The sequence below is a fragment of the Esox lucius genome, chromosome 19 (genome assembly GCF_011004845.1).
Source record: "Esox lucius isolate fEsoLuc1 chromosome 19, fEsoLuc1.pri, whole genome shotgun sequence".
NCBI classification, from domain to species: Eukaryota; Metazoa; Chordata; class Actinopteri; order Esociformes; family Esocidae; genus Esox; species Esox lucius.
Window position 1 is genome coordinate 564,958 of NC_047587.1, and position 19,801 is coordinate 584,758.

Here is a 19,801-nt window from a genome sequence, read left to right on the forward strand (position 1 = left end):
TTTGCAAGCCAGTGCCTTGTGGGTAGCTTTGCGAAATTTTGGTAAACTTTCCAGGTTATTCAAATGTACATTTTGGGGAAATCTGGGAATTTCCCGGAAGTTAACAAAACATTTTTAACAATGGCTTTCTGGCACCTGGGCTAGGATTTTAATTGGACAGCACGGTGTATTTGAGTTAATCTTAAATGAATAGTCAATGAGCTAGGTGGGTTGCAAGACATCAAAATAAGGATTTATGGGATAAGTTCAGTATTCACAGTTGACTATTTTATAACAGTCAATTAAGTGAAATTATGGAAAATAAATGTGTTCAATAACCATGTCTCTGTCATTAACATATGCAGTCATGGGTGGTAACTCCAGAGTTCACTTGAAAGGGCAACACATATTGGGAAATTATATTGTAGGTGTGGCTTAGTGTATTACTCAATTCCTTTAAGCAAATGCAGCTCAAATTTGATACCCTGTTTAAATTAAATGTGTATTTTTTTGCTTTACAGTGTAAGTAGTACTCATTTCTTTTGAGGCAATCAGTTGCCACAAAACCTTTAAGTTTAGAACCAAGTTTTTGTTTTTGAGTTATTTAAATCATAACTTTTTAGTTTTATATTAGTTGTCATTCAATTATTTAATTTCCTTTAAATTACAGTATAATTATGATGGAAACATACACATTGAGTTTTTCCAATAATACTGAGTTACTTTATTTAAAATTGTTTAGCTATATTAATTTTACTAACTGTGACAAAATACAATTTTAAGTGTCAGTAACTGAAAACATTTCAGTTTACTTGTTTAGCCAATCAATTGACTTGTAATCAAAAGTAATTCTACATATGTAAGTTCCACAAACAAATGGCTTTTGAGTAAATTAACTTAAATCTTTTAAGGTTACCTAAAATGTTTTGTGTTCTGCTAACTTATTCTGATTTACAGAACACTCTATATAGTGGATGAAAGTCCCAATTTGAACCATATTTGAATCGCCCTGGCCAAGCAACTATTTCAGAAACGTTTAGGACAGATCAATCATGAGAAATATTTCCCAAGATACAGTATATTATATGCTCACCACTCATATCACATTATCATTCTATTCACATCCAATTGTATATAACTGCGTCAACCTTGCAAGATAGCTGGGTCTGTCTAAAGCCAATTCTGATACAGAATCTGTTTCTATGGGGGTAATCACTATTTCTTATGACAACTGAAAGTTTCTCTGAATAAGAGTGTCAAATGAATGAATGAAAGACGTTTTATTTAATTTGTTAAACAATCTAAAGACATTTTACGAATCCCATTTCAGAAAAGTGCTTTATAAAATTGATTTGATTGAATTTATTATGTAGATTTATTCTTTAAATCCACATTTTTGGAGAGCTGTTCATCATTAAAATGATAACAGAACACATTTATTTAAATATATTTATTTGCAGATTTATTTGCAAACAATAAAAAACAATATCTAAACATTGTGATAAAGGCAAAGTGCATGTGCAGAAGATCAAAAAATAAATAATCAACCTGGAGGGACATGTACCCTTACAAGTGTTTACAGAACAAAACATTACATCCTGCATATTAAAAGAAAGAAACAATTACACACAGAAAAATAAAAACAGGTTGGATTTAATCAAATTCACATATTGATGACCAATATCATACGTAATTAAAGTCAGAAATTCCCTGTAAAATCCAAAAAATATAAGGAGAGAAAATTTCAACAAAATACATCTCACACCCAGTCAGAACAGAAGTGCTATTCCAACTAATATAATAACAGCAAAATATCTGACATGATTACAGTAAATTATCTGACATGATTATATTACAGTAAATTATCTGAAATGATTATACTACAGTAAATTATCTGAAATGATCATACTACAGTAAATTATCTGTCAGGATTGTACTACAGTAAATTATCTGACAGGATTATATTACAGTCAAGTATCTGACAGGATTATACTACAGTAAATTATCTGACAGGATTGTTCTACAGTCAAGTATCTGACAGGATTATACTACAGTAAATTATCTGATAGAATTATACTACAGCACATTGCAATACATTGGCTAGGCATAAACATCAGATGATATATAGTCTTGCTGTAGGCCTGTGAAGCACTGTTGGCAAACTGCTGACATGTTATGAGGTTATCACAGTCTAGTGAAAGTGATATTAATTTGAGTCTAGTTTTGACTTAAAGTTGCCAGATACGTGTTATTTTCTCCGCACCTGGCTATCAGGGGAGTAAAGAAAAGGTTCAGGTTGTTTTCAATTTATCGTTTATCTAAAATCGCTGTGAAGCCTCAATTCATTTATCATCCTCAAATGTCTTAGTGTCAGCATCTTTTGAATGAATGTCACGCAAATGTACATTTGTGTCTCATGAATGACGTCATTAGTTACAGAGCAAGTGTGCTGATTTATAAAAGAGGAGATTGCTAATTCTCAGCAAATCTTGTTGATTAATACAGATTGTCATCTGTTTCCACATTAAATCAGTTGAAACAATCCAGCAATATGCACAATTGACTAACCAGTAAAACGTTTTGAATAAATGCTAGGTTAACATTTATATTACTATAGTAACTATTTACTATACTAATATATTACTGTTAGAGTAGGACAGCGGAATAAAACATTACAAACAATTAATGCATTTAAATGAAATAACATAAAAGTTCTATGGTATCTTTATTACCTCGATACAGTTTCTTCTGCATCCTGCATCTCTGGTATGCGTCTTTGATGGCAGAAGACTTACTTCATACAAGATAACCCTACTATGACTCGCAAACGATTAGCTAATTTATGATAAGCAACTGGTGGCTAGCATCCCATTTATAGTAGCTTCTGGTGGCTAGCATCCCATTTATAGTAGCTTCTGGTGGCTAGCATCCCATTTATAGTAGCTTCTGGTGGCTAGCATCACATTTATAGTAGCTTCTGGTGGCTAGCATCCCATTTATAGTAGCTCCTGGTGGCTAGCATCCCATTTATAGTAGCTCCTGGTGGCCAGCATCCCATTTATAGTAGCTCCTGGTGTCTACCTGTAGGCATTCAATAATGACATTATTTGTATCTATATTTAAATTTCCTTTTGCATCAGAAATAGCAACGCAGAAGGCTACAGATGAATCCTATGCTAGCACATTTCTTTTTTTCCACAACAATTTGAATTAAAGAGAAATTATACCCCAAAAAAATCAAACATAAAGAAAGAATTGATTACTGATTTAATATATTCCTTGGCTTTAAATTAGAAATAGAAATATTCTCTCTGTGTACTAAAGGCATGGAACGTTGTAGGGAAGATATTAGGCACAATGCAAATGTGCCTAATAGAAAAAATTAATTAAAATAATTAAAATAGCTTGTGTTATGTTTCATGTTCTGCAAAGTAGCTCTTATGCCGAAAAAGTTGGAGACCCTTCTAGAATACCAATGTCTTCAAATCCCCCGTTGTCAATTCCATTACCTGGAGAGGGTGAGCAGAGGTGGTGCCCAATGTTGTGGAAGCAATAGGGACAGTGGGCAGTGGCCACAGGCACCACCTTGGAGAAGTTGGAGAAATCCACTCTGTATTTGCCCTCTTTACTGCGGGAGATGATGGGCATGAAGTTGTAACCCCACATAATCTCCTGAGGGATGAAAGAAGTTCTGACCTGGCAGGATGAACTGGTGGACTCTGCAGTGCCATCCAGAAAGACCACCAGCTCAAACTCCTGCTTTTGGAGGGTGTCCACTGCCATCTCAAAGAATGGACTAGACTTGTCAATAACATGGTAGAGTGTGAGAGGACACACAAAGAAAAGGTTGTCCTTCCCAGCATCCACCATGAACTCAATGTTCACCTGATCCATGATGATTGTCTCTCCATCTGGTGTGATTGTTGTCCTTAACAGCTTGCCGTAGATCTGGCTCCCAATCATTAGGGTTTTGCGTAAGTTAGCCACTCTTATCATGAGCCAAAGGAAGTCCTTCTTAGGACAAATGACAGCCATCTTAGTGAAGGTGATGGTCTTTGCCCTTTTCTTGGAACGTGAGATCTTTGCCAGGATCACTCCACAAAGGAAGCAGTTGATAATGGACCCGATGAGAAACTGGATCATGAATAGAGCAATAGCACTAGGACAGAGAGGTGTGATGACACGTATACCATAGCCAATGGAGGTCTGGGTCTCAACAGAGAAGAGGAAGGCTGTTGTTAGGTTGTTGACATTGTCAACACAGTAAAGGTGGTCCCAGGAGGGATTCTGCCACGTCAGGTCTCCATTGCTCCACGCGACCCAGAACCACAGCAGGCCAAAGAAGAACCAGCTCAGTGTGAAGGACGCAATGAAGAAAAATAGGACAAAGCGCCAGCGCAAATCCACAAAGGTCGTCCAGAAGTCCATGAGGTAGGCAAAATGGTTGCCGTACTTCATGTTGCCGAATTCAATGTTACAGCGGCCATCTTTGGTCACCAGCCGGGATCTGCAGATTCTTTGCTGAAGCAAGTGGTCTCGGATGTGCTTCCGGATACCAGACACCATGTTGTAGTTTCTGATGTCTGAGAAAATAAAACATGTTGTACACAGTTAAACCTTTACAGATTAAATTCTGTAAGGGAAAGATGAGAATTTGGATAATATGTTTATCTTCCAAGAGACACATAGATCCCTTCCAAAATACAAATCGTGAAGTTTAGATTGAATACATTAAATACCATTATTTATTTACTGATTTATTATAGCAATAAAGCATCTCTGGATTTGTAGTATGCAGTGCTTCGTGTCAGAGAACAGCTTTTAGCAGTAGTCATTGTCACACCCCATCATGACTTATTGCTATAAATGTTAGTATATTATTGATAATTATAATAGATAATATTAATGATTTAATATTAAGGTTTAAGGTTTACAAGTGTAGCTGAAATGTTTATGCCCCTAAGGCCATTATGGAAGAAGGTTTTGATCTACAGTTTAGTTACCAGTCTTAACATGTCCATTACTTAGGAATGGGGAATGGATAGAACTCGGTTCTCCATCTGATGATAAAGCTTTTGTATTGTATCCTAAGGGATCAAGCTATTTCCTTAAAACAGGCTTGTTCACTCCCACATGCATTTCCCTTGTCTGTTTTAACCCATTCACACAAAAGCAAATGCAGTGGTTCTACGTGCCGTAACTGGCCAACCTACAGAGTCCGTTCCCACTCTAGGTTTCTTCCTTGGTTCCAACCTTAATAAGTAGGTTTTTCTTGCCACTGTGCATACATTTGTTGTTATTGCTTGGTTTAAAAGCACTTTGTGACTTTGTGACTTCAAGCAAGTTTATTTATATAGCACAGTTCATACATAGACGCAATTCAATGTGCTTTACAATAAAAACAAAGATATGAAAATGCAATAGAATAAAACAGTCAGATTGTTACAATTCTCTAACCACCCTCCAGGGGGACTCCACCTCAGTCAGTCCCTTTGTGAGATAATCTCTACATCGATGTCTTATCCATCTGTCTCCAGGGGGACATTTATGCCATGTCTGTACATGCATTTAATATTCATCCTAAATGAATTACAGTTCCCATAACTGTTTACTGAACCACCTCAATCCTCGCCCTCTAGCGCTTGGATAAACTCGTCAGTCCTTTTGTGAGATAATACCCTACATCGATGTCTAAACAGCAGCACAAGAACTTATTATTATACACCAGCAGATTATTAGACACCAGCAGATTGTTACATTTACACAGAGGTTATTCCTCTGATACCAAAAAACGATTGGTAAAACATAGCAAAACTAAAATAGAATAACAACGAAATAATAATCATTGAATCAAAGAAAGAGAGAAATATAAAAATACATCATAATAATAAGACAAAAAAAAAGAAAAGAAAAACAATAACAACTGGTTAAGTTCAAGTGCTCAGTCATAGGCACATAACATTAAAGCATGGATGAGCTTCTCTTGGTCTTTTTGGGACACCAGGCCCTTGATTCTAGCTATATTTAAGATGAAAGAATGCTGTTTTGGTGACCCTGAGTCTGTTGAACTGTAGTCATACGGTTCGAGAGCCTTATATATTTGTGTTTTGTCTGCATTGCTGTGGTAGTTAATGTTGTTGTTCTGTAGAATGTGGCCTAGAGGTAGCATATAGAGATTGAACAGAAGCGATCTGAGAACTGATTCCAGGGGAACTCCGCATTTCATAGCCACCCCAATCAGATTCCTGATTGCCAAAGGTGACAAAATAACTTCAAGTGAATGGGTGTGTCAAAATGTGCAGGACTGGCTCAAAAATTCATGCCTCATGTTGAACACCAGAAAAACTGTGTGCATGTACTTCTCAAAACGCTTTGTCGAAGTAAGCAGATCAAATGTCTTCTTGAATGGAGAGGAACTTCACCTGGTCTCAGAATTTAAATACCTTGGGGTAGTCCTTGATTCAACACTCTGCTTCAATAGTCATGTAAAAAAAGTAGCAAAGGTTGTCAAATTTAATCTTCAAAATTTTTGGCACATTCGAAATAATTTAACTATGGGTGCTGCAAAAACATATTTTATTCAATGATTATTTCTCATTTTGATTACTGTTTGACTACCTGGTCTCTTGCCTGCCCCACAACAGTTAAAACCATAGAAAGTCTATATAAAAAGGCATTAAAAACATTAGATAAAAAACCGCTATCCCACCACCACTGTCAAGTTTTAAAAAACATAGACTATTGGATTTTCAAAATATGATTAATTTAAAAATGGCCTGTCTGATATACACGGTCCTTCACTCCCTCGCTCCGCCACCTCTGAAGGACTTTATTAAATCTAAAGAAAATTCTTTGAGGATCACGCGAGCCTCTACCAGAGGAGACTTGATAATACCTCACAGGCGCACCACCTTCGGTCAGACGGTCCTGTCTGTCCGGGGTGGGAACCTGTGGAATAGTCTTCCTCTAACACTAAGAGAATGTACTACATATAGCTTGTTTAAAGTCCAGTTGAAGAAATGGCTATGGGAAAATCAAAGTTGCACACATTAGTATGTATGTTTTATCCTTTTTTAAATTGTTTTACTTTGTAATGTGTATATGGATTAGTGTTTGTGAAGTTGAATGTAGTTTTGTGTGAATATTGTATATAGGATTTAGCAAATTTATGAACTGACTGTAGATGTAAATTTTATTTTGCAATGTTTTTGTGAGCTGTGTGATCTTAGCTCGTGGGACTACGGATGGAAATTAGCCCTTGGCTATAATCCGGCATTTTTACATGCATGTACAACATGTCTTGTTCATTAACATGCACTGTCCCAGTCACATAAAACTAAAATTAAAGGCTTTATAATTTATTGATTGTTGTGATAACATATGATTCTGTTGGTAAGCAAACAAATAATAACCCAGACTATGAGTCTGTCACTGGTCTGTCCAATGATAACCCAGATTACAACGCTGCCTCTGGTCTGTTTTCCAATGATAACCCAGACTACAAGGATTGTCACTGGTTTGTTGTCCAATGATTACCCAGGCTACAAGGCTGTCACTGGTCTGTTGTCCAATGATAACCCAGGCTACAAGGCTGTTACTGGTCTGTCCAATGATAACCCAGACTACAAGGCAAACATGTCCATGTATAAACAATGACCATATAAAAATGACCAACTTATTTTAAGAAACAAGAGCAAATCATACTTTCAGAAACAAGAGCAAAATCATATAATTGTCATATGAAAGGCTCTGTGACCATCTCTTGTTAACATGGCAAGATACGCTGTTAGATTGCTAACTTCCATGCAAATGCTTGTAAAGTTAATCATTTCAGCACCTTAGTATCTGGATTCCGCTCCATCTTTGGTAATTTCCACAGCACCAATATGATCACCAGACAGTAATGTTATATCACCAGGCAACAGTCTTCTATTATCAGACAGTAATGTTATATCACCAGGCAACAGTCTTCTATTACCAGAAAGTTATGTTATATCACCAAGCAACAGTCTTTTGGCACCAGATTACATGCTTTGACTATGAGAAGAAAACGTACAAGAATTGGCCATGTAGGCGTGTTGCAGCTGAGAAACCATTCTGGTAATCTGTTCTGCTTGTAATGCCACCCGGTTTCCCAGGTGGCATTGAACTTTTAGAAGTTGCTTTAAAATGTAAACTTATAGTGAACACGTGGAGAGTTAATTACAGGTGTGTTTGATGGAAAGCTCCTGGCAAGAAAAAAAGCATTGTAATTATCTGAATACCAATGTGGTCTATGTTGCTGACATGTTATGTCTAGCAATAAACTAGAAAGTACTGGGAATGTTTTCTTCGTTACCGTCAAAGATTTGTCACTTCCTGTATGTCACAATATTATACACTGTCCATTGTTGTGAAGACGTTCACTCTTAAATGTCTGAAGAGGGTAATCCCACCATTTGTTTCACACACAGTCATGTTGTGAAGATTTTTACTCTTAAATGTCTGAAGAGGGCAGGCACTATCCAGTCATCTCTGATCACCTGCGAGGAGAATATGAGAGAGGAGACATGGAAAAGGAGAGGACATGAGCTCTAAGGGGGAGCGTAAAATAAATTAGGACATGTAACTACTATTTGTAGGCTATATATGAGTAGGCTATGTTATGCTTGTTTTCAATTATAAACTGTAAAAATTTACAGTTGGTCATCACTGACCAATTGATGTACACAGTCTTTGTTGTATTTTTACTTTGTTGGCGGCATCATTTGTTGAAATGTACCCAGTGATATGCCATCTAATGTCATGAATAATGACTCATCATCACTGCTGTGTCTATAGTGTCTATAATATTCAATACTTCTAGCATACTGTTCATACTCCCCATCCTACTCTTTCAAAAATGTATTCTAGTTTACATTGTTATGTGTATTACTGCCATACTTGCCATATCTATAATATTCAATACTACTACCAATATTGCTGCTAGTTTACAGTACACTTTCTAAACTACTGCTAGAATACAGTAATGCGTATGTTATTGCTTTCTTTTGCTATATTTTTGCTGTATATACATTTATCTCCTTAAATTCTCACTACGTAGTTGTAGCGTGCTATGCCACCATTCATAAGCTTATTACACTCTTATGTATCTATAATATTAAATAATTCTACCAAATTGTTGCTAGTTTAAATCCTTATGTATTTATGCCATACTTGCCATAATGCCATAGTCTATAACGTTCTATAATTAATAATTAAACAGGATTCTCTTTTAAACTGCTTCTAGTGTAAGCCTGACTAAATTATAGTAAGCCTGAAATAAAACAGTTCAGGGTTATATTGTGAGTGTTTCTGGTGGATTTTTGAAGTACACATCCGTGCATGCGTTTTATAGTCAGGATAGACAAACACATAGCTGGTTACAACATACAGTAGTTACGTTATAGTAAGCCTTAACTGTATACGGTTATATTACGACTGTTTCTGGCATGGAAAAGTTCATCTTCAGCTAGCAATTGCTAAATTCTTATGATTATTCCAGTAAGTTAGTAGATTACTGTCTAATACGCTGTTAAAATACGCTGTTTTTATTTACAAAAGTTTTACAGATTTGTGTTTTATTTGTGAAATATGTTTTCACATATTCACAATTTGTATTTCAATTGACATATGTTTATGTTTATATATTTACAGGTAATGTTTTTATTTACAAAATATTTTTTCACATTTACAAATCCTATTTTTATTTGTGAGTTGAGATGAATATATGCACAGATTTTCTAGATATACTTACGAATATTGAGACACATCTAAATCCATATAATACGCTGTTAAAACGTTCAGTGGCAAACGCCATACATAGACGCTGTTTGTGGTGGAGGTAAACTTAATAAGAAACATTAGTCAGTTTAACTGTATCAATGTCATTCACGAAAGGCCAATCAGCTGTTAAAACGGCCAGTAGCAAAAGAGGATTTGTTCAGGATAGACAAAACTTTGCAGGCTACAATCTTCCATAGCTACATTATGGGAAGCTTAGAATGAAACTGTTTACTGTTATATTGCTATTATTTCTGGTGGATTTTCGATTTATGTCTTAGGATTTCTTCAGCATAGACAAACACTTCACTGGCTACATGATTCTCTCATCTTTTCACTTGACGAAAAAGTCTGTTATCATCAAATATATTGATACAGTAGTTATTGTATCAATGTCATTCACAAATGGCTAATAAGCAGTTAAAACAGCCAGTGGCAAAAGTCATATAGTCCATAGATACTATTTGTGGTGGTGGTAAACTTAATAAGAAACGTTACTCAGTTTAACACAATGGTCAATGGGGTCTATTGAAATAATCAAACGTGGTGTGATGATAATGCTTGACAAAATTATATTATGTGAACAGGCTATACTGACACACTGAAAAAGTACAGCTCTGTGGTGTACTGGTTAATGACCCCACCTTTCATGTGGTTGACCTGGGTTTGATTCTTGAGAGGGCAGCACTTTTTTTTGTGGGCCGGCTGAACTAGGGTTGCCTGGTTTCTTGTTATTATTTATTCTTCTTTACTCTCACTACATAGTGTCACAAGAATTGTATTGTTCAGGATGACACTGTGTTGTTCAGTGCATTTGACAAATAAACATTGAAACTTGAAACATTGCTTGGAATTCTGACTAGATGTTTCGCCACTGGGAGGGAGGTGGGGGCGGGGTAGGTCCATGTGGGGATTAGTAGTAGAGGGAATAACACTACAGCACTGAGATCATGTGGGGATTAGTAGTAGAGGGAATAACACTACAGCACTGATATTATTGTGAGGCTGTGAGCAGACAGTCTCAATACATTTAGGGAAAGTAGCGACCATAAATGTGAAAAAACAAAGTCTGATTTTCCTAACAAGTGACCATATTAAAAACAAGCCCAAAAAAACGCAACCTGTGACCCGTAATTATTTCAAGCGACTTAAAAGCCCCTTCGCATGAATGCGCACTCTCTGGTTTCTCATTGCTGCAACTTGCTTGCTTATTCAGAGGTCTGCTCTTCAGTCCATTATTAACAGTTAAGCCTACATTTGACCTTTGCAGCAGAAAACTTGTATTTAATGGTGTACTTCAAGGCAGCAATTGATGACCACATTAGGCTGCGTTTAATTAGATATTTTAAGGCAGATTGATTGCGTGGGAAGGCACTGTCTGCAGTTTTCAGTTTATCTGTTTGTTTCAAGTGTGTCACTGTAAACAAATCTTTGTCAAAATCGGTCATATCTCCCATTTCTTATTGGACTAGTGTTTTCTAAAGTGTAAGGATAATCATTTAGCCATAGTTGTTCTGAAATCTATATTTCATTCTATAAATTATATTTATAATGTGCTTCTATTGCAACTATAGAGTCAAAGGATGAGACCATATTCTTGCCGGCCAAAGTAGTGCCATAAAAAGTATTTGACACTAGTCACAATTTGAAGCAAGTTTGTCCCTGTCCACCCAATAACACAGAGTTATTCTGAACAATGAAATTCTTGTGACATGGCACACGGCATCTATGCAGTAAGAATTTGGAAATGTATAAATCTAAAATATAGCTATAGAAAATACAACAAAAATAAATATAAAATTGTAAACTAGGAGCAATTTTAAAGAGTTAAATGGGGAATATGAACAATATGGATAGGAGTATTGAATATTATTGTCGCATCTGGTAGGGCAGGGTCTCAAACCCACAACCTTTGGCTCCCAAGGCAGGCACACTACCCACTGCTACAATTAGGGATATCCCTTATGGGGGGGCGAGTAGCGGCCCTACCAAGGTCGCTACATTATAAATATAATATATGTGTAATATGCCTACGAACGGTACATAAACATATTCTAATGTACATAGAAAGACATCAGAGCATTTGGAATTTGTGTGTGATCAGTATGATGATCACAGATCAGTGTTGCTGGTTGAGGAGCCTTATGGAAAACTGTTAGTGAGTCTGGAAGTACGTGACCCGATGCTCCGGTAGTGTCTACCAGTTGGCAGCAGTGTGAGCAGAACAAAGCCTGGGTGGCTGTGATCTCTGATGATGTTCCTTGCTTTCCTAAGGCATCATGTATGGTAGATGACTTGCACGGAGATGACAGTTTTTCCTAGCCACTGTGCATTAACTCTTGTTGCTTGCTCTTTGGGGTTTCAGGCTGGGTATCTGTAAAAACACTTTATGACAACTTTGGATGTAAAAGGGCTTGATAACATACATTTGATTTGAGTTGAAGCCATTGTTGATATGGGATCGCCAGCTCTAGTACTGTCATGGTTGTGAAGGCAGGACACCGGTTGGCGCAGAGACGAGAGTGTAATAATCCATAGTTTAATTAAAGCAAACAAAAGCAAAGCAGCAACCAGTGACGTTGGGCAGCAAGTACAAAACAAACCACAGTGAACCACACCGGGTGTGACAAACATTAAACCTAAATAGGTTCCTCAATTGGAGGCATCCATCTACACCCGCCTCCACTTGGGGAGACCAAAATAGATTTAAATATGCCAAGAGGAACCACTTTCAGTCCGGTCCTAGCTACGCCCCAGCCCAGTGCAGAGATTGTTAGATGCATAGCCAGAACGTGACAATGTCCCACCCCAAAACATGGGTTCCCGACCACAAGACTGGGTACAACCCAGGGCGGGAGGGGGGAGGCTGTATTGCTTTTGCCACTGGCCGTGTTAACAGCTTATTATTTGGGGGGCCCGTTGCTGTCCCTGTCCTTGTCCACCTGGTCATACTTCTGACCTAGTCTAAAATCAAATAGACTCTGGATTTAGCCCAGAGAAATGTATTTATTATTCCAATTGGACTCTTAATATCTCACCCTGCACAGCCAGAAGAGGACTGGTCACCCCTCTGAGCCTGGGTCCTCTCTACGTTTCTTCCTAAAATTCAGCCTTCTTAGGGAGTTTTTCCTAGCCACTGAAATTCAACACTACTGTTGTTTGCTCCTTGGGGTTTAAGGCCGGGTGTCTCTGTAAAGCACTTTGTGTCAACTGCTGTTGTAAAAAGGGCTTTATAAATAAATTTGATTGATTGATTGATTGATTGATTGATTAGCCAGTAATAGGGTTACTAGTATCTACTAACTGCCTAGGAATAATCATAAGAATTGAGCAATTTGCCAGCGAGTCTGCAAAAACCTTTTAATTTCATGGCATAAGAACATATTTTTTTCTTTCATGGCAAAACAACATACTTTTTTTTTCATTCGTGAATTACATTTATACAATAACTATCAATAAAGGCGACGATAACTAACTTTTTCATCAAGTGAAAAGACGAGAGAATCGTGGAATCTACCAGAAATAATTAATAAATGTCCTTGCTCTCAACAGATTCATACTTAGAGGCACTGTTTTTAACCTCTACGCCATGGCATTACACGTTTCAGCGTCTATGAACTGTATTGCTTTTGCCATTGGCAGTTTTAACAGCTTATTAGCCAGTAATAGGCTTACTAGTATCTACTTCCTAGGAATAATCATAATAATTTAGCAATTGCTAGCGAGACTGGAGATGAACTTTTCCATGCCATATAACCGTATACAGTTTCAGTTAAGGCTTACTATAACGTAACTACCGTATGTTAAGCCAGCAAATGTGTTTCTCTATACTGACCCAAAACGCATGCACGGATGTGTACTCTTAAAATCCATCAGAAGCAGTTGCAATATAACCGTAAACTGTTTTATTTTAGGCTTACTATAATGTAGATACTAACGGTTTTAGCCAACAAAGTTTTCGTCTATACGTAATAATTCATAATGCGTACTACGCTTCGCCTGCAAGGAGATACGAAACTCAGGACCTATAGTTCACAAATACGCTTCTCTAACCACTACGCTATTTTACAAAGGTCAGTCACTCACTCACTCAGTAAGAGATATTCGTTCTTGGCTGGCTCCGCTTACGAGGTCCATCAAAATAATACACCAAAGATGTCACGTCAATGTGAAATTGGTGGCATTTTAGACTCTAACTAAAAGAGGTAAATGAAAACCCATGCTGAAAGTGTCTTTAATTTTCAGATGTTATAGAGATAATAAATATTTAAGTGATGTTGTAAAGTCTTTACAGTGGCTGTTCAAACAAAGTGGATCGAAGTCTCCATAGATTTATATCAAGGTTAGGAAATGCATCAAAATGAATAGTACCCGCAAAACCCCAGTCTCAACATCAACAATGAAGAGGCAACTCCGGGATGCTGGCCTTTTTCCAATGATTCTCTGTCCAGTGTCTGTGTTCTATTGCCCATCGTAGTCTTTTCTTTTTATTGGCCAGTCTGAGATATTACTTTATTTTTTTCAACTCTGGCCAGAAGGCCAGCATCCCAGAGTCACATCTTCACTGTTGATGTTGGACTGGTGTTTTACAGGTACTATTTAATGTAGTTGCCAGTTGAGGACCTGTGAGGCGTCTGTTTTTCAAAGGTCCTCTAGACACTTTAATGTATCTGTCCTCTTTCTCAGCTGTGCACCCGGGCCTCCCAAAAACATGCACACTATCCTTGTTAGGGCTAGTTTGTGCTGTTCTGTGAAGGGAGTAGTACACAACAAAGTAAGAGATCTTCAGTTTCTTTCTTTCTGGAATAGCCTTCTCAGAACAAAAATAGACTGATGAGTTTCAGAAGAAAGTTCTTTGTTTCTGGACATTTTCAGCCTGTAATCGAACCCGCAATTGCTGATGCTTCAGATACTGCCGTGGACGGGTAAATTTGTCCTACTTATCAACATAGAATAGTAGGTACGACGGATGGAAAGCAAATAATCTTTGTATGTATGGCTTGCTGAGGCTTTATACTAGCATAATACACAGCTGTCAATCAAATTATTGTCATTCGGTTACTACGTCCATATTTTTTTACAGTCTGTGGTGGCAACCCTTGGTTAGATACTTTCATTACTTAATTTAAGCTACAGTAGCAAACAAGCTCGCTAGCTAGCCAACCAGATGTAGGCTGACATAACTAACTGTGCTTAAGTTAGTTGCCTAAAATCGAAAACACACTCAGCATTGTATTACCCATTGGTGATGCAGTCAAATATTGTTATACAAATAAACGTTATACTTACATTTCAGGACTAACATTTCAGGACTAACGCTACCTATATTTCAATTTCAATCTATAAGGATCCAGTCTGGATATTCCATAAGTCCCACCAAGCAAGCCCTTTGAAACCACGCACACGAGAAATTGTCGATCGAAGGAAAATATGTCTCAAATATGTGTAAATATAAAATTCAGATTGGTAAATACATTTAAGATTTCTAAATGTAAGTCAACACATGTGAATGTTACGCAACAGTTGTAAAGGTTTTACAGATTTGTGTTTTATTTGTGAAATATGTTCTTACTTATTCACAAATTGTATTTCAATTGACATATGTTTATGTTTATATATTTACAGGTAATGTTTTTATTTACAAAATATTTTTTCACATTTACAAATCCTATTTTTATTTGTGAGTTGAGATGAATATATGCACAGATTTTCTAGATATATTTACAAATATTGAGACACATCTAAATCCATATAATACGTTGTTAAAACGTTCAGTGGCAAACGCCATACATAGACGCTGTTTGTGGTGGAGGTAAACTTAATAAGAAACATTAGTCAGTTTAACTGTATCAATGTCATTCACGAAAGGCCAATCAGCTGTTAAAACGGCCAGTAGCAAAAGAGGATTTGTTCAGGATAGACACAAGAGGCTATACTGACACCTGGCCAATGTACAGCTCTGTGGTGTAGTGGTTCATTATGGTAAACATTTCTATGAATAAATGAGGACTGTTTACATGGGCGACTGGTCATTAATTTGGAGGAGAAACTTGAAGTAAAGCGACTTGATCCCATCACCCACGGGATATTGTCACCACTCAAACTGCTGGTGAAAGTAACCACAGGTTTTCCATGGAGTGATTTTTGAAGAAAAAGTCGTTAATGGTTAGCATACAAAAGAAGGCACTCTTCTGTTTTTCATGTCTGCTATTTGGTGGAGATGGTACTTGGTCGAGGACGGGTTACAAAGATTTGAAACATCTTTCTGAGAGGATTGCAAAACATTAGAGCAGCATGAGTCATCTGGACAATGCTGTGAAATTGGGCTTACTTGGAAGGGTAAATGTCACACCCCAAGTTGACAGTGCATACAGGCATGACCATGATGATGAGCATCATAACAAACAGGTGGAGGAAAACAGGTACGTTCTCAGTCAGATCATAACATATTAAACTGTGTGGAAAATGTGAAACCGCACTGTGGGGGCACGACGAGTCGGTGGACTCCCTGAATTCTGGAATATTCAGATGCATTTTCGAGACTATGTGTGAGGGCGATTTGAGACTTCAGAGGCATTTTGACGCTCAGCCCATCTTCAAAGGGACATCTAGCACTGTACAAAACGAAATGTTAGATTGTATGTATGAAGTGTATAGGGAGGAGATAGCCAAACCCAATTTGTTCACTGCTATGCTCACCAGCTGAATTTGATCTTGCAGCAACTTTGTTCAGCAAGGATGAGCATAACACCTATGACGACAACCGAGTCAGAAGGACTTTTCCACCTTGAAGAGGGTAAAAATCTTCACTCGCAATACCATGGGACAGCCGCAACTCAACCCATTGGCCATATTGTCCATCAAAAGCCAGCTGATTCAGCAGCTACATTACTTAATTCCCAAAGTCATCGAAAAGTGAGCCTTCAGCCTTGGTGAGTGAAAGCATATTCTATATACCTGCCTTTGTGGTGCTGGTCCATGCATTGGTCATATTTTTGAGCTGGATCGATTGATATAGATGCTGACGGGTGTCAGTGTGTCCATGCTTATCTCAAGGTTGTTGTCATAGAATGGATCTGTATCCCTAAAAAGTTGTCTTTTCGCATTTTTGTGGCCTTCAGTGGTGTTGAGCTCATTGCTGTTCGCGTATGGTCCTGTAGGCACATTGGTTCTGAGCTTGGTTGCATTCCTAATTTAGGTTTGTAAATGTTACAGTGGTAATTTTACATGTGTGTGCGAGAAGAGAGCAATTACACAAGAAGGTCTCTCTCTCTCTCTCTCCATTGTGTACTACAACACCTGGTATTTTTGGGGATATATTTCCTGAAAGACAACCGAAACAATACTGCATTACCTGTGTGAAAGGGGTATTAATTAGCCTGTATGCTTTCATTGACTTACATCAAACACAGGCCTTTGTGTGACGTTGCCTTGCTCTGATGAATGACATACAACAATCAGCCATAACATAATGACCACCGACCTCATATTGTGTAGGTCCCCCTTTTCCCGCTAAGACAGCCCTGACCTGTAGAGGCATGGACTCTATTAGACCTCTGAAGGTGTGCTGTGGTATCTGGCACCAAGACATTAGCAGCAGATCCTTTAAGTCCTGTAAGTTGCGAGGTGGGGCCTCCATGGATCGGATCTGTTTGTCCAGCACATCCCACAGATGCTCGATTGAATGGAGATCTGGGGAATTTGGAGGCCAAGTCAACACCTTGAACTCATGTTGTGTTCCTCAAACCATTTCTGAACCATTTTTGCTTTGTAGCAGGGCGCATTATCCTACTGAAAAAGATCAGGGAATACCGTTGCCATGAAAGGGCACACATGGTCTGCAACAATGCTTAGGTAGGTGGTACGTGTCAAAGTAACATCCACATGAATGGCAGGACACAAGGTTTCCCAGCAGAACATTGCCCAAAGCATCACACTGCCTCAAACGGCTTGCCTCCTTCCCATAGTGCGCTACCTTCTTCCATTGCTCCGTGGTCCAGTTCTGATGCTCACATGCCCATTTTCGGCATTTGTACAGGGGGCATCATTGGCACCCTGACTGGATGCGTTCTGACACCTTTTTATCAGTACCAGCATTAACATTTTCAGCAATTTGAGCTACAGTAGCTCGTTGGATCGGACCATGCGGGCCAGCCTTCACTCCCCATGTGCATCATTAAGCCTTGGCCACCCATGACCCTGTCGCTGGTTCACCGCTTTTCCTTCCTTGGACCACTTTTGATAGTTACTGACCACTGCAGACCGGGAACACCCCACAAGGGCTGCAGTTTTGGAGATGCTCTGACCCAGTCATCTAGCCATCACAATTTGTCCCTTTTCAAAGTCACTCAGATCCTTAAGCTTGCCCATTTTTCCTGCTTCTGACACATCAACTTTAAGGACAGAATGTTCACTTGCTGCCTAATATATCTCAACTGAATATTCCATTGAGATTGATTTTTTAGTCCTAGATTATGCTTAGTCTGTGCCCAGAAAACTGTCTCTTAATGTTTTCCTCAGTCATTTCAAATTTTGTATCCACAGTTCTATCAATGAATTAAAGACGGTTAAGATGGTTCTCTAAAGGTCATGTTGAGTATTTCATTTAGCAGATGCTCTAAACAAGAGTGACTTATGTTATGAGTGCATACATCATGATGATGTATTATACTCTTTTCATTGAACAGCATATAAACATTTGATTTGTTTTCTGTAAACATATATTTGAAATGGGTTTCCAATTGTGTAACAGAAAAAAATTAATGTGGTAGATAATTTTTTAATAATTATTATTATTTCTATAAAATATACTTGTTTTAGGCAAAAACACAGTTGTTTTAGGCTGTATTTGAAAATACCCAAATTTATTGCAACTATATTTCCAAAGAAAGATGTGTCTGAAAACACAAGCTCAAATTATTTGAAATTGACTTTGATGAAGTACTTGGCTGACTTTGTAATACAATATTACGTTTTTTTAAGGAACCAGGAAGGCTCGGATTGACAGTCATAACTCTTTCTATTTTTTCTATTGTTACTTTGCCAAATATTTAAAGAGACACATCACAGTATTCAACAGCCATGCAATGATAATAGGGACCAATTCCACTGTGGTAATCATAAGTTCATAAATTAACTACAAAATTATTTATATTGTTATTGTTTCAGTGATGTGACAGCATTAAACATTTACACTGATTGATGCATGTTGCACAATTATTTTATCAAGATTATATTCAATATCTCATTATCAAAACTGTTCTAACAGGAGAATATTATGTCACTTTTCAGATATTAAGATATTCCCTTAAACTGACGTTACATGTCATTATAGAGATTATGTCAGAAGATATGCTGTGTAAATCAAATGGAGATGACCTGTCATTAAAGAAACTATGACAATCAAGTTGAGATAACCTGGAAATGGAATGGAAATAGAAAATCAAACTCAATTTACCTGTCTCTATAGAAACTGTAGAAATCCAATGTCGTGTTGCACACTAAATCTCTTTCTCTCTGTCAGTCAGGCTCTCTCTCTCTCTGAAGGTGTGTCCTCATGACTGTATTTAAGCCATAACGATCAAGTGGGTGTGGTTTACCGCCAACATATTTTGGCTGAAGGCTGTTCCAATGATGGTATTTGAGACCGTGTACCACAGGTATGAAACATTTTTATTTTTTTACTGCTCTCATGTTGGTAATCAGTTTATAATATCAAAAAGCACGTCAAGGGGTTTGTCACATTCATGTATATGGCCAACATACCACAGTTTGACATATGTATTTATATGGCTACTATACCACAGTTTGTCATGTTTATTTATATGGCCACTATACCACAGTTTGTCATATGTACAGTGGGGAGAACAAGTATTTGATACACTGCCGATTTTGCAGGTTTTCCTACTTACAAAGCATGAAAATCCAGAAAATCATATTGTATGATTTTTTTAGCATTTTATTGCATGACATAAGTATTTGATCACCTACCAAGCAGTAAGAATTCCGGCTCTCACAGACC

The 19,801-nt window shown here is 37.5% G+C and overlaps 2 protein-coding genes across 3 annotated transcripts in view; both read right to left on the reverse strand.

The window, feature by feature from the left end:
• LOC105007102 (ATP-sensitive inward rectifier potassium channel 1-like) overlaps window positions 1–19,281 on the reverse strand; it is a 35,266-nt gene extending 15,985 nt beyond the window's left edge. Inside the window, exon 1 of the mRNA XM_020056639.2 lies at window positions 19,238–19,281. The gene's annotated coding sequence lies outside the window, so the exon portion shown is untranslated. The remainder of the gene's footprint in view (window positions 1–19,237) is intronic.
• LOC105007099 (ATP-sensitive inward rectifier potassium channel 1) lies at window positions 1,425–19,310 on the reverse strand. Of its 2 annotated transcripts, XM_010865895.5 has the most exons (3): window positions 19,238–19,310; window positions 3,489–4,562; window positions 1,425–3,060 (listed from the first exon to the last, which is right to left on the reverse strand). In XM_010865895.5, exons 2-3 carry the CDS (start codon window positions 4,543–4,545, stop codon window positions 3,038–3,040), a joined length of 1,080 nt encoding a protein of 359 aa, XP_010864197.4. In that variant the 5' UTR covers window positions 4,546–4,562; window positions 19,238–19,310; the 3' UTR covers window positions 1,425–3,037. The 2 variants fall into 2 exon arrangements, with proteins under 2 accessions (XP_010864197.4, XP_019912197.3); XM_020056638.3 differs by having other exon boundaries at window positions 1,425–4,562.
• Window positions 19,311–19,801: the final 491 nt, after the last annotated feature.